The 15,233-nt window shown below is 39.6% G+C and overlaps 1 protein-coding gene across 1 annotated transcript in view; it reads left to right on the top strand.

Moving 5' to 3' along the window:
* The window catches only part of Papst2 (PAPS transporter 2), a 35,231-nt gene extending 20,549 nt beyond the window's left edge, over positions 1-14,682 (top strand). Inside the window, exon 6 of the mRNA XM_067135245.2 lies at positions 8,230-14,682. Within this exon, the coding sequence (XP_066991346.1) occupies positions 8,230-8,410 (181 nt within the window). The 3' untranslated portion in view covers positions 8,411-14,682. The remainder of the gene's footprint in view (positions 1-8,229) is intronic.
* The last annotated feature ends 551 nt before the right edge of the window (positions 14,683-15,233 follow it).

Raw genomic sequence — 15,233 nt, 5'->3', positions numbered from 1 at the left:
AAGTGTTCACATTTTATTTTTAAATTGGCTTTACGTCGCACTGACACAGATAGGTCTTATGGTGATGATGGGATAGGAAAGGGCTAGGAGCGGGAAGGAAGTGTCCCCGTTATTGTCTGTCCCTGTGTTTTGTTGATCATCATCCTGAAGCATAGCTTCACCGGGAATAGAGGAATCGGAAGGTACCAGTAGAATGCGAGAAACGTAAACAGACAAAGTGGGTTGGCCATGCGGTTAGAGGCATGCAACTGTGAGCTTGCATTTGGGAAATAGTGGGTTCGAACCCCACTGTCGGCAGCCCTGAAGATGGTTTTCCGTGGTTTCCCATTTACACACTAGGCTGTACCCTATATTAAGGCCACGGACACTTCCTTCTCGCTCCTAGTCCTTTCGTATCCCATCAATGCTATAAGATCTATCTATGTCAGTGCGACATAAAGCCAATTTTAAAAAAAAAAATGTGAACACTTTCACCCATACTGGTGCCTGTTGTTATGGTTGTCTCGATTACCCTGGTCATTAGCTTGCTGACCTGCAGCCTCATTCTGTTACACAGAGAAAGGGTCGTCAGGTTTCTGATGCACATGGTAGAACCCCCCCCCCCCTTCAATGTAACTTTATTTGGAAGCATTCCAGCAAGGGTCCGAGAACTGAGAAACTCAATAGGCTTGAGGAGTGTGAAAACAGGTATGTACATATAAAAGTGGTAAGGAATGGTAAGGACCCATTATACAATAACATGAAAATAGAGAGATTGAGAGGAAGGTGCAGAATAAAAAGATATTGAATTAGAATGGTTGCAGGAGTATATTGAAGGAACTTACTGAGAAATTGAATTTAGCAAAAAAAAAAAAAAAAAAGAAGAAAAAAGAAAAGTCAAGTAAGGATAACATGATGGCAAACATAATTGGCAGGATAACCCCATACAGTACTACCTTGTGACTAGAAGGAAGGAAAATTAACGACCGAAAAGTGAATGATGAAATTAAATTTAGAATACTTTGTCACAAGAAACAAAATTGAGAAAAGGGAAGCAAGGATCCACACTCGTACATCCTTTTAAAAAGTTACACCCATTAGGGCGGTTACATTCATACCTTGAAGAGGAAGCTAGAAAACCTACATGATAAAGAAATGAAATTAAGTACTAAAATCCATATGTTAAAATGGAAGTAAGTACAGCAGGACACTAAACGTTAGTGTTAGAAAATAGTTTAAACTAACAGACATTTCAAAAGGAGGGAAATGAGTTTTCATTGTAGGTAACAGTAGATAATTTCAATGACAAAGGCCACAGAGTATTTTTCTGATATCTAACTGTATATAAAAAATAATAATAAAAAGATCACAATTTATGTGGGGATTTTTTAGTGAACGGTGTTCCCTTTTCACACTGCCGTGTATGGTCTCTTGACACTGTTCAGATCTCTGACACACTGCGGCTTGTTTGCGATCAGTACGTCGATGTCATCTTGAGGAAGAAAGTCCCATTCCATTTGGGCAACTGTAATGGGGTCTGATATTGCCTATGGAGGTTGTGAATGATCAAAAACAACCATTTTGATCTTGTCCCATGCATGCTCAGTGTAATTCATTATCTGGTGAGTTAACTGGCCAATTCATATGGCTGATACCCACTTCTCACATGTCAAGTCAGGATCACCCTGCTACCGTATGTGACAGTAGACTGTACTATCTGTGACAGTCTGGCCGAGGGTCAAGCAACCAGTACCAAACCTGGCAAACTAGGGGAGAACGAACGGCTACGGGCAGATGAGCTCTCCCTTAGTAGGGTTAATGAAGCCTTTGTGTAGGAAATGACACATAAATTCATCAAGCTCAGGGCACTCTCTTGCCCTTGGGGTGGAAAACTTCCCCTGAGGCCAGATGAACCATATTTGGTCAACGGCATAGAAAGTCCTCAACAGTGGACCAGGCGTAAGGACAGTAAGTCCCTCCTCAGCTGGAATGGTGGATGAAGGCTGCAGTGACTAGGAACCCCTCAATCATCTTGCATCGGCTTGCCATTGAAAACAGTTCTTAAGTCATCAAGTACAGTGCGTTTGATGAAGTGCAGCAACACACTCACTCTAAAAGAATCTCACGTACAGCAGTCTTCCAACAACAGATTGACTCTTTCAAAAGTCCTACGGCGATCAGGAAGTTACGACGGGGGCAGGATTGTGATTTCTGGAAGCCTCTAGTGATGGCACGTAGGCGATAGATGTGTGATCGGTCATCTTGCTTAGGATTGTGGCTGTAGAGCAATTCGGTTGCTGCATCTACGACTGAGCAGTCCTTTTTAGGGTCCACTCTGCTCACCTCATATGGGGAAGGGGCTAGAAAAGGTGGCCTGAACATAGTCAGCCACTTCTAGTACTGATTGCATAGCCACGTCCAATGGTATCACCTCAATGCGGTCGAACAACAAAGAAATTATATTTTGCTACATGGAACGTATGCCTTTGCTGGCTGGACCTAGTGTTTACAGTGCACTCTGTCTTATCCTTGGCTTTGACAATATGAAAGTGACTGAGGTGTGAGCGATGCTAGTAATGCCAATCTTTATGCAGCCAGTCCCTGCTATGATTGGTGTGAAAATGTTGCTCATAGGTTGGTTGGTGTATGCATTTCAGTAGGCTTGGCAGACTGATATGTAATAGCAACTCTGGCTCGGTGAGGAAAGCAACGGGAAACTACCTCACTCCTCATTTCCCTAGTACGCCTCTTCAGTGATACCTAGGCCATTTATGACAGCTGATGGCAGAGGATCCCATCAGCGGCATCACTGACAGACTGAACATACACACATCATCATTTCTTCGGTTGTGTACGAGCCTCCTCCAGTTTGTTCTATCCATCCACATATGCTGCTCATATATGCAACACCAGTTTGCATCTCTAATTTCAAGGTCCTTCATTATTTGTTTTTCCCAAACATCACGAGGTCTTCCTCTTGGTCTCTTCCCAGGAACATTGTAGTCAAAGTATGTTCGAAGAGTCCTGTGAGGGTTCATTCTTTTCATGTGACCATACCATTGCAATCTCTTCACTTCTAGAGTCTCCAGCAAGCTTCTTTCCAATCCAAGCTGTTGTCAGATATCCACATTCCATTTTTGTTTTTTGTAGACAAGAAAGGAGAAACTTCATTTCTGTTGCCTGAAGACGACTCTTTGTTGGTCCAGTAAGTGTTGCTGCTTCCAGGCCATATGTCAGTATAGATACTAGATATATTTTGTACAAGCTAATCTTGGAAACTAACGGAAATGTTTCATCCCAAAGTATTTGACGTACAGTGTGATAGAATTTGGAAGCTTTCTGTATTCTGTTACTAATCTCTTGATGTATGGTATTGTCTGATCACAGAACACTACCTAAATACTGGAAGTTGTCTACAATATCCATCTCCTCATCTCCAATTCTTAGATGAACAGTTGGAGAGTTTCTACTCATCACCAAGCCAACTGTCTTCGTTTTTCTGATTTTGAGACCAAAGGTTGTAAAAGCTTCATGCCAGAGATCTAGTCTAGTTTGTACTTCCGCTTCTGTCTCACCCCATACCATTACATAATCAGAAAAAAACAGGGCATTAGTTGTTGGATCCTTTCTCTTAACCGATTTGAAAACTTCATCCATTATGATTATGAAGAGAAGTGGTGAAAGACAACTTCCTTGCTGGACTCCACTCGTCGTTTCAAACCAACCTGACCTGGACACAACACTTGGTTTCATCATATAATCGTTGTACTCATGCTATGATGTCATCGGGCACTTAAGAACACTTAATGATGACCCTTCAAATGAGAGACCCGAAAGGAGAACAGCCCTTGTGGGTAGAGAGTTACGAAGATACAATATTGACATAGCAGCACTCCAGAAGATCCATCTTGCTGAAGAAGGTCAGGTGAATGAAATCGGAGCAGGATACACTTTCTTCTGGAAGGGTAAACCTACCAACGAACATCAAACACATGGAGTAGGCTTTGCTATCAAGAATAAGTTTCTCAGAGACCTGCTGGAGCTTCCAACTGGACATAATGAACGCATCATAACATTAAGACTTCGATTAAATGGCGACCAGCATGCCACAGTAATTTGCGCATATGCCCCCACATTAGACTCTGATGATGACATCAAAGAAACATTCTATTCAGATCTGGATGACATCCTATCAAACATCAATCGCGTAGACAAAATCATCTTGCTTGGTGATTTTAATGCCAGAGTGGGAAAGGACCATAAAGTATGGAATGGTGTCATTGGCAAAGGGGGAGTTGGCAGTGAAAATTCCAATGGTATTAGACTCTTCTCAAAATGTGCTGAGCATGGGTTGATAATCACCAACACCATCTATCGCCAAAGGGATCACTTCCAAACATCATGGCAGCATCCTAAATCGAAACACTGGCACCTCATTGACTATGTACTCGTCCGCAAGCAAGATCTATGCGATGTTCTCATCACCAAAGCAATGACGGGAGCTGATGACTGTTGGACAGATCACTGACTTATTAGATCAGTGATGCGTTTGTCACTGTCCACCCAGAGGGAGGAAACAACAGAAGAGCTTCAGACATGCTTTTGACACCGAGAAATTTGGCAATACAGAAATTACTTCAAAATACAGAGAGCACCTTCATCGGACTTTGCCAAAGGAATATCAACCTGATGTAATGCAACACTGGGAGAGTCTGAAGACCACTATTCAAGATGCTTGCAAAGAAAAAGTCGGATATAAGACCAGAAAACATCAGGACTAGTTTGATGAAAATGATGAAGAAATTGAAGCATTGATCTCAGAGAAGAGAAAAGCCTTGCAAGCATGGCAAAGGGACATGAACTTCCACTCTAAGAAACAAGCCGTAAGTATTGCCAAAGCAAATGTCCAAAGAAAAACCCATGAGTTCAAGAATGCATGGTGGACAGCAAAGGCAAGAGAGTTGCAATATCTAGCAGATAAAGATTGACGACAGTTCTTCCAAGCGACAAAAGCAGTTTATGGTCCCACCACCTTTGGGAGGAATCCTCTTTGGTCCAGCGATAAATCTTTTAAAAGATCAATACTCCATCATGAATAGGTGGAAAGAGCATTTTGAAAACCTCCTGAACCAGGATTCTATTATTGATGAACAGGTGTATGATATATTAAAACAAGCTCCCATCAATGAAGAACTTGGCTCCCCACCAACACTAGGTGAAGTTAAGCATGCTGTCCATCAAGCAAAGCATCACAAAGCTTCTGGTCCTGATGGTATACCAGTGGAAGCTCTCAAAGAAGGAGGTGAGGAACTAATAAGACACATACATGAACTGATTGTCAAAATTTGGAGCACAGAAGAAATGCCTCCTGATTTCGGAGACAGTCTGGTAGTTTCCATATTTAAGAATGGGGATCGAACAAAGTGCAATAACTATCAGGGAATATCCTTACTATCGTGCCTGGGAAAGCTTATTGCTCGAATGCTGGCAAATCATATTGTACCCTTGGTGGAGAAAATACTTCCAGAGGGTCGGTGTGTCTTCAGGCCTTCTAGAGGAACCACAGATATGATATTCACACCTCGTCAACTTCAGGAAAAATGTAGAGAACAAAACAGACCTGTTTATATTGCCTTTATTGATCTTATTAAGGCATTTGACTCTGTGAACCGAGAAGCTTTGTGGAAAATTTTAGCTCTATATGGTTTTTCACAGAAATTTATTGCCATCTTGAAATTGCTCTACATTGATATGATGGCAGCTGTCATTGGCAACGGCTCTATTGGAGAGCCATTCCATATCAGTACCGGTGTTAAGCAAGGCTGTGTGATAGCCCCCACTTTGTTTTCCTTGTATGTTGCCGCTGTCATGGAACTTGGCAGAGATGAACTCCCTCCAGAGGATGGGTGGTAAACTTTTTAATTTGAGCCGTTTAAAGGCAGGAACTCCTTGTCTGCAGCATTAGTTGAGTTACAGTACGCTGATGATAATGCTGTCGTAGCTCAGACACAAGAAGAGCTTGTGATAATCCTAAATGCTTTTTCTGCTGCGTACAACAAGATCGGACTCAAACTGAATACCAGCAAAACACAGATCCTATACCAACCAGCCCCCGGGGAAGGTCAAAAAGATATCAGTGTCACAATTGATGGAGTGAGCCTTCAAGTTGTAAACACCTTCCTATATCTTGGCAGCAACCTCTTATCAAGCACAAATATAGATTCAGAAATCCAACACAGAATTAACCATGCAGGAGCATTCTTTGCTAAGTTAAGATCTCGAGGTTTTGACAATCATGATGTCAATATCACAACAAAGATTCTTGTGTACAATTCTGTTGTAATTCCAACCTTACTCTATGTATCTGAATCCTGGACATGCTACAGTCGATACCTTAAGAGGCTGGAACAGTATCATCAGCGTTGCTTGAGGAGAATACTGCAAATAACTTGGCAAGACAGACGCACAAATATGAACTTTCTTGAAGAGGCACACACCACCAGTATAGAATTGATGGTTCTAAGACGCCAGCTATGATGGACAGGGTACGTAGTTCACATGCCCAATAATTGTATTATCAAATAAGTGTTTTACTCTGAGCTATCAGTAGGTAGACACTGTGTAGGCGGTCAGAGGAAGCAATTTAAAGATGTAATCAAGGCTAACTTGAAGATATGTAACATTGATGTTGATAACTGGGAGAACTTAGCCCTTGACCGTTCATCCTGGAGATCACTAGTCCATTACGGCACACTATCTTTCTAAGAAAACTGCCGACATACAGCGAATGACAAGAGGCAACATAGGAAAGGAAAATAAGCGCTGAGGAGACATAGAAATAACATGACTGCTACACCTGGGACTACTTGTCATCACTGTGGGAAATTGTGTAACTCCCGCATTGGACTGTATAGTCACCTCTGAATGCATAGATGAAGAGGCATCCTGCCTGGAAGACAAACCTACTTGATTACGAGCGTTTGCTATCATCACCACCCACTTCTCTCATGTTCCTCACTGATGCTCCTCGATGAGGGTGAGCATTGTTATCCGTAAAGGGTTGTGCAAAGGGTCAAAGAATTTTATCAGTATACTGCTGGGCAATAAATTTCCCTTGGATTGGCATCAAAGGTGTATGCTGACCATGTATAATCCCAGCCCAACAACATTACTACACCTCCAATTGCATGCACCTCTTGAACATGATGGTACTTTGAACCGCATCCTTTGCGTCTTCACATCCTTTGTCATAGTGTATCTTGCCTAAGTGATATCTGTGTTTCATTTGCAAACATCACATTATGCCATTCATCCAGTCCGTAATTACGATGTTAGATTGCCCATCTTCTCCTCTCAACACAATTCTCTAGTGGAACAGGTTGAAACACTTGAAATGACCTTAATTAGATACTTGCAGCTGATTAGGTCCAGTTTGTGCAGATACCTGGACCTAGGTTGCCCTCAAGAAGTCATCTTGTAATTGTTGAGATGTCAAAGTCGGTCTTTTATGCGGATATACCAATCTTGACGTAGCATTCTCACCCTCGGTCAACCTTCCCTCAGTCTGTCAGTCACATCATTGGTCTCACAGTACCTTTTCCACGTTTTTGACACTGCACTTTGCGTAAACCCTATGAGGCATCATACTGCTTCTTGTGTATGTCCACCCTGAATCAATGCCACAATTCAGGCTCAGTCCAACTGGGAAATACACATTGCGCATGAAACATACACTAGCTGAAGCACGTACTGCACTGTATACACTACTATCAGTCTTTGCCTAAAAAGGGGTCCAGCTCCATTGGTAAATGGCTAGTATGCAGGTCTTTGGTCCAAGGAGTCCCGGGTTCTTTTTCTGGGTGGATCAGGAATTTTTATCTTCATTGGTTAATTCAGATGGCTCATAGACTGGGTGTGTATGCCATCTTCAGCATGAGAATTCAACACAGATAGGACCCCATCCTTCCTGATGCACAAGTTGCCTATAAGGCATCAACATGAAAGACCTGCACCAGGCTCCTCCGGAGGCCACGCTTCATTACATTATTACCTGAAAAGGCATTGTTCACCCCAGGCTCAATATAAACCATAGGCATCTGATGTATTGTAAACAAGTGATTGAATTACTTGTGTGTATACAGTACTCTCTACCACTTCATCAGGACTACACACATTCTGCCATATAACGTGCCCTTTTTAGATGTATACCTTGAACTTTTATTGACAGTTCATAATTCTTTCTCTTTTCAGGTACCTGTGGTCTGGGTTGCTGGTTGTTTTAGGTATTTATTTAAATATTTATAGTAAAAATCCAAATAAAATCACTTTAAAAGACGTTATTAAAAGATTTCAACAGACTACTCAATGGATATTTTCTAAAGTGAAACACAAAAGTTACTCCACTGAAAAGAGACTCCTTTCAGATGTATAGATGGTGGTTTTGTGCTTTGTAATCATCACATCACAGTGCACAAAGAGAAACGCAGAGTGTAGCATTTTTTAAGTGGTTCTTTTTATAACATTCAACAGTACTTAAACATCAAGAGTGAAGAATGGAAGGTCTTCAATGGCTTTGAATCTTGTGTTGTTTGATTTTTTTTTTTGTAATTCCACAGCTTGGTGTCTTTCAAAATTAATTATGGCACATATATGAAACAATGTATCAGGCTGAAGGCTGGAAATTGTGCAAGACATTAATTAGATTTATTGAACTGAATATTTTAATCTCCCCCTTTTCAATCGCTTAATACTTACTTACTCATTCCTTGGCACTACAGCCCTTGAAGGGCCTTGGCCTCCTTGACAACTTCTGCCCAGACATCTCTTTCCCTTGCTTTATGTCTCCATCATCTAACTTCCATCCGCCTCAGGTCCTCTTTCACATTGTCCAGCCACCTGGTTCTAGGCCTGCCCCTCATTTGACATCCTTGGCTTCTTGATAACCTTCTTTACCATAACAAGTCTGTCTTCTTTCTACATGGCCCAGCCATTGCATTCTGTTACTTTTGGTTTCTGAAACAATATCTGGTCCATTACACAGTTTTCTAATCTGCCCATTGTTCCCCACTCTCCAAAATCTTCTGTCATTCACTGGACCATAAATTGTTCTAAGAATTTTCGTTTCTCATCTCCTTAACAGTTCCTCATCTGTGTATGTCATTGTCCAGGTCTCTGAACCATAAATCACAACAGGTCTCACCACAATACAGCACAGTTTACTTCAGCTGTCTACTGAGACTTTGTGCCTTGAATACATCCTTTGTCCAGAGCAAAGTAACTCCTGTTACCAGCAGCTATTATTGCATATATCTCTTCTCCTACGTTGTTGTTATTATCTGTCATGTCCGGCTCCTTGGCTGAATGGTCAGTGTAGTCATGCTCATTTCAGAAGGCCGCATGTTAGATTCCCGGCCGGGTTGGAGATTTTAACCTTAAAGGTTTTTCCCCTGGCTCAGGGACTGGGAGTTTATACTGTCCCCAAAACCCACACAGGCCATCACCACCATCAATAAAAATTCCAACCACCCAGGAACTCACAAACAAGCAGCTTACAACAGCTATATTAACCCTCAAACACACACGTATGGGGTGGAATCCACCGGAGGTCATTTTATTTCCTAGTGAAACATACAAATAACATTTCTGTGCTCTCCCCGCTTTTGTACCTCTCTGGCTGGATCCCTGCAGAAAGAGTCATTCGTACATAATCTGTCTTAAAATCTCCAATTAATACAGTAATTCATATTTTACAATACAATGATATGTGGGGTGGAAAGCACCCCCACGCGTGTGTCTGCGTCCTAAGATCTGGCGCTTGTGCTTGAGGGTTAATAGATTATTAAAACTTCTCCTGAGTAATGAAAACAAACTGAAAGAAATTAGAATAATAAAACAAATTGCTAAAGCAAATGGCTACAACCCAGAAATGATAGACAATATTATACGTAAGAAAGAAAACGGAGAAAAAAAAAGAAAATCCATGAACGTAATCACTTTGTAACATTTACATATTTTGGAAATCAAGTTTTTAAAATTGCTAATATATTTAAGAAATTTCAACTTAAAACAGCTTTTCAAACCAGAAATAAAATATCAGAACATATATATAATGCACAGAGTGTCAATAAAAAAGATATATATACCAGTTCGGGAGTATACAGGCTCACTTGTAACGACTGTAAAATGTTTTATATAGGAAGAACTGGGTGAACCTTAAATCAAAGATATCAAGAACATTTCAAGGCAGTAAAGTACAACAAATATTCAGCTTTTGCGGAACACATTTACAATAACCACAGCTTTTTAGGGATCGAAAAGGACATGAAGTTAATCTTTAAGGGTAATTATTGATTTTAATTAAATACACGTGAAAACATTGAGATATTTTTGGCGCAGACAAGGGAACCAGATAAAATTTTAAATGAAATAGTCGAAAGCAACATTTTGTTTACAATCTTGAGTTGACATAACATCAGGTGCTTCCAACGAAACCGTGAGGTGACGTAACATCATGTGCTTGCAGGGTGGTTCCGTACTTAAAGCTGAACATTTGTCAGTACTCGACCAACAGCCTGAGCACGAGGGAAAGCTAGCCCTTCCTCTGGTATGTCCATACCTTTTACAACAACATTGTAAGTTTAAATGTATTATTTTCATATTTTTACACTTGTTTTTTCTTTTTCTTCTTTTAAGGTTGATGTCAACAGGGCTACATTTTAAACTCATTTTAACCAATTTTGACGACACACTTACGTGAAATTAAATTTAAATTTTAACACTGATGATGGACCTTAGTGTCCGAAAACCGGTTATGTTTTAATAAAGTGTGTGCTGATACGACTGTATATAATTAATAATAATAATAATAATAATAATAATAAAATAACTACATCAGCACTGTTAATAAGAAATGGCTTTGATATTTTATAATGATTATAATTTGTCCCCAAAATGCCTGAAACTTGCACACCATACACAGCACTATCCTCCACTACAAAAACACATCGTTCCTATACATTGCAGATGCTGCTCACCCTCATTGGAGGGTCTGCCTTGCAAGGGCTGCACCAGGCTAGGACTAACCACACAAAATTATTGTTATTATCTGTAATAATAACTCCAAGATATTTAAGACTCCAACACCAAGTGAGCTGGCTGTGTGGTTAAGGTTGCGTAGTTGTGAGCTTGCATTTGGGAGATTGTGGGTTTAAATCCCATCAACAGCCCTGAAGATGGTTTTCTGTGGTTTCCCATTGCGGGAATGTACCTTAATTAAGGCCATGGCTGCTACCTTCCCAATCCCAGCCCTTCCCTGTTCTTCCGTCGCCAAAAACGTTTGATGTGTTAGTGCGACAAAACTCTTGACAGGATTTGAAATTGTTACTGTTAAGTGCATTCTGTTCTCTATATCTTCTTGATGATAGCATATACTTAGCTTTTGACTTACCGATCTTCAGTCCTATCTCAGCACCATATTATTTTTTCCTTCAAGATCCTATCTTCTTCTAGATAACAAGTCTGTTATCTGCGTATGCTAGGTCTTGGGTCATTCAATTAAATATTGTTCCTCCTGGGTTCTCTCTTGTTCTTTTCTCATGACAGTATTGAATAGAAGAGTGGAGAACACAATTCCGTGTCATAAACCTTAGTTAACCTCAAAATCCTTTTCATAGTCCTTGCCATAGTCAAAATCCCTTGATAATTTGCCTTCAACCTTCACTTTACATACCGTACTGCCCTTCGGAAAGTCATGTGAACCAGTCTTATGACTTTGGGTAGCACCCCGGCCTCTTTCATAGCCAACCATAGCTGATGCACATCCACATTTTACTCATATTTCTCCAGGATTTGTCTAACTGTAAATATTTGATTTGCAGTGGATATGTTAGTTCCAAATCCACACTGGTAGTCACCTAGGTATAATTCCACATACCCTCATTGTACCTCCTATGATCTTTGGTAATATCTTATAGTATACACTTAGCAGTGCTATGCCTCTGTATTTCCCAGAGTCTACTTTGTCATGTCTCTTTATGTATGGGGCTGAATATTACTATATTACACTGTTTTGGCATTTCTTCCTTTAATCATATCTCTTTAATAAGCTCATATACATATACTCTACAGGCTTCTCCCCCCCACCCAGATTTTATCATTTCTGTTATATGATCTTCACCTGGATCTTTATTGTTTTTGAGTTCATGAATGGCTTTCTGAACTTCCTCCAATGCAGGATCTGGAATAGTTTCATTGCTCATTTCCTCTCTGTTCCTTACTTGCACCTCATCATCAAAATATTCTACCTCATTCCTCCATTCACTTCCTAGGCATGTGTTCAGCAATTCCTGAAAATATTCTTCCCAGTGATCTTACATCCCATCTTCACCACCAATGAGGTCTCCCTCCTTATCCGTATCTTTGCAAAAGGCAGCCTTAGATTGAAACCCTTTCTTTAGATGTTTCACTGTCATATAAAATGCTCATATTTCCTAATTGGTGTTTCTCTCCTCCAGTACATCAATCCATTTTCTTCTACATTCCTTATCAGCTTGTTCTTCTCCATACATTCTTCTTATAGCTTCATCTTTCTTCAGTCTTCTTCCTACAATCTTCATCAAACCTTATCTGTCTCCTTTGTTTCTCTCTTTTTCCCGAATACAATTTCAGCAATCTTACTATTCCTATGATTTCCCATTTTCCCTCCCTACTCTTCTCCTCCCACTCCTTTATATCATGGAGCTTTGTTCATGTCTATTTTGTATATTTGGGCTCTATCTTCATTCTTTCTAAGTTTGAAGTCATCAAATCTGACAACTGTTGCCCTCTTATTTGCTCTGTGGGAAGCTGTCCTTTGTTGATATGTCACTCGTACCAGGTAGTGATCACTGTCGCTATCTGCTCCTCTGCAACTGTCTACGAGTATGTGGCCTATTTGGTTCTTTGTGACTTCATCAGGTGAACAGCAAGTAACTTTTCTTATCTCTTTCCTTTGGAGCCAGGTGTTTTTGATAATCATATTACTATCCATTACAAAATCAGTCAATCTAATTCCATTATCAATGGAGACCTCATAAAAACTTCCCTTTCCTGCAGTTCTCTAGAAAGCATTCTTAGCATTGAAGTCACCTATGTTCACGTTAATATCATGCCTTGCTACATGTACTAGTTCCTGTGCCAGTTGCTCGTAGAAGAGGTTCTGTTTTCATCTCCTCAGCTTCTTCTGTTGGTGCATAAACACTCATAAAGGATATATTGAAGAAACATGCTTTTCATTCTCAGTTTACACATCCTTTCATTAATAGACTTAAAGTTCAGTATAGCTGCCCTGTGCACCTCTTGCTCTATCCCCACACCTATATAACAGTGTATACTCTCCAGTATTTTTTAATTCTTTTTGTGATATTTGACGCCATTCTTTTTCAGTTTCAACTCTCTTAATTTATAACTGTTAGGTTCTTCAGTCTGTTAGAACTAATTTATGAATAAATTAGAAACCGTGTGAAAAAGAAAACATATAACAGAATTATACCTGAAAAAGTTGTTTCGTTTTCTATTTTTCAGGTATAATTCTGTTTGATTTGTTTGTTTTTTCAGGTAGTTTCTAAATTTTCTTTTATTCAGGCATAATTCTGTTATATGTTTTTTTCTTTTTCAGAATTTTCTAAATTTTCTAAAAAAATACTCTCCAGTAGTCAGAATTCCACTTCCTTTCCATTTCAGGTCTTGGATTTGGATTTTCCCCTATCAGTCATTTTATATTTTTTCTATTTGTGCTTTTAGTTTTCCAATGCTCTGGGTTTGCCCAGTGTTATCACATCCCATGTTGTTAAATACCAATTCATGTTTCTTTTCTGTTGCCCTAGTCATTTACCTGATACATCTGTCCAGCTTTTTATTGTCTTTTGATTCCATAACAAGAGGGTGGGGTTTTTTCGGGATACATTTGTTGGCCCTACGTGCAACCTCAAGGGCCAGGTAATTTTTTATTAAGTTTTCTACCCCTAGCCTTTGAAAACCAAACTTCTTATATGACAGGGCAGCAGCATATTCACCAGAGCCTTGTTAGCCAGCATTTGTCAGGGTTCCTGTAAGGCCTTCACAGCTACCATAGCAGTCCCCGGGCACACATAGTCGCCACTGTACTTCGTTGCTGCGGGCAGTTTCTTACTTCATGACGTTGCTCATCTCCCACGATGTGGACATGAGGGTGGTCTTCTGGAAGACACTCTCCTAACACAAGAAGAAAAAAATAACTCTTTAGAGATGACATTAATAACCATGATTTTCTTGTAGAAACTTGTGTTAAATGCAGTGACATAATTTGAGGGTAATTTTTAAACTGTTGATGTCCTGCTAGCATATTGCAATATCTTCCTTGAGAATATTTTTACATTTTCTTGTGGCAATTCATATTGTTCAAATTGCTTTAAAAAATCCACAGTTCCCTTCAGTCAAGCAACTCAATGTTGAAAACATCCTTGGGATATGAGCTACTAATTTTAGGTAAATAAAATATAATAAAGTATGAGAATATATTCTTTATTTATTCCTAAAAATTACAATCCTTTTCTTCTTCTTCTTCTTTCGAATGGGCCACCAGAGGACCACGTGCCAATTTCAATTCCTTCTTCTTTGTTCTTTCCTTTTCTTCCAGTACGCTTTCATCTGTTCACTATGTTTCTTCTTTCTGTCTTCAGACCACTTTGAACCAGTCGTTTTTACTTTCCTACCTTGGAATCCTTCTATTTTCAATACTTTTAACCGAAAGCCTTCTCTATTATTTATTTCTTCTGTTGTTATATTGTTTTTTTCTAAATCCTTTCTTACTTCGTTGACCCAGCTTGTCGTTGATTTCTTACTCCACAAATATCTGAAAATCTTACTGGTTAATCTACTATCTTGCATTCGATATAAATGTCCAAAAAACATAAGTCTCCTTTTCCTCATTACATCTGATATATTTTCTATTTTTTGATATATTTCAGCATTACTTTGTAATTTCCAACCTTCTGCTGTGTTTTGTGGGCCTAATATTTTCCTCATGATTCGCCTTTCTAGTATTTCTAGCTTATCTAAATTATAGTTTAATGCCAGACACTCGCTTGCATATAGGCATTCTGGCTTCACTACTGTGTTGTAATGCCTTATTTTTGCATTTTTGGATAGGCATCTTTTATTGTAGATATCTTTGGTGACACCATAAGCTCTCTCCATTTTATGTACCCTCTCCTCTACTGCAGATTTTTCTAAACCAT

The sequence above is a fragment of the Anabrus simplex genome, chromosome 1 (assembly GCF_040414725.1).
Source record: "Anabrus simplex isolate iqAnaSimp1 chromosome 1, ASM4041472v1, whole genome shotgun sequence".
Taxonomy (NCBI): domain Eukaryota; kingdom Metazoa; phylum Arthropoda; class Insecta; order Orthoptera; family Tettigoniidae; genus Anabrus; species Anabrus simplex.
Note: the sequence above shows the minus strand (reverse complement) of the source record. Positions and strands in the feature narration are given on the sequence as shown.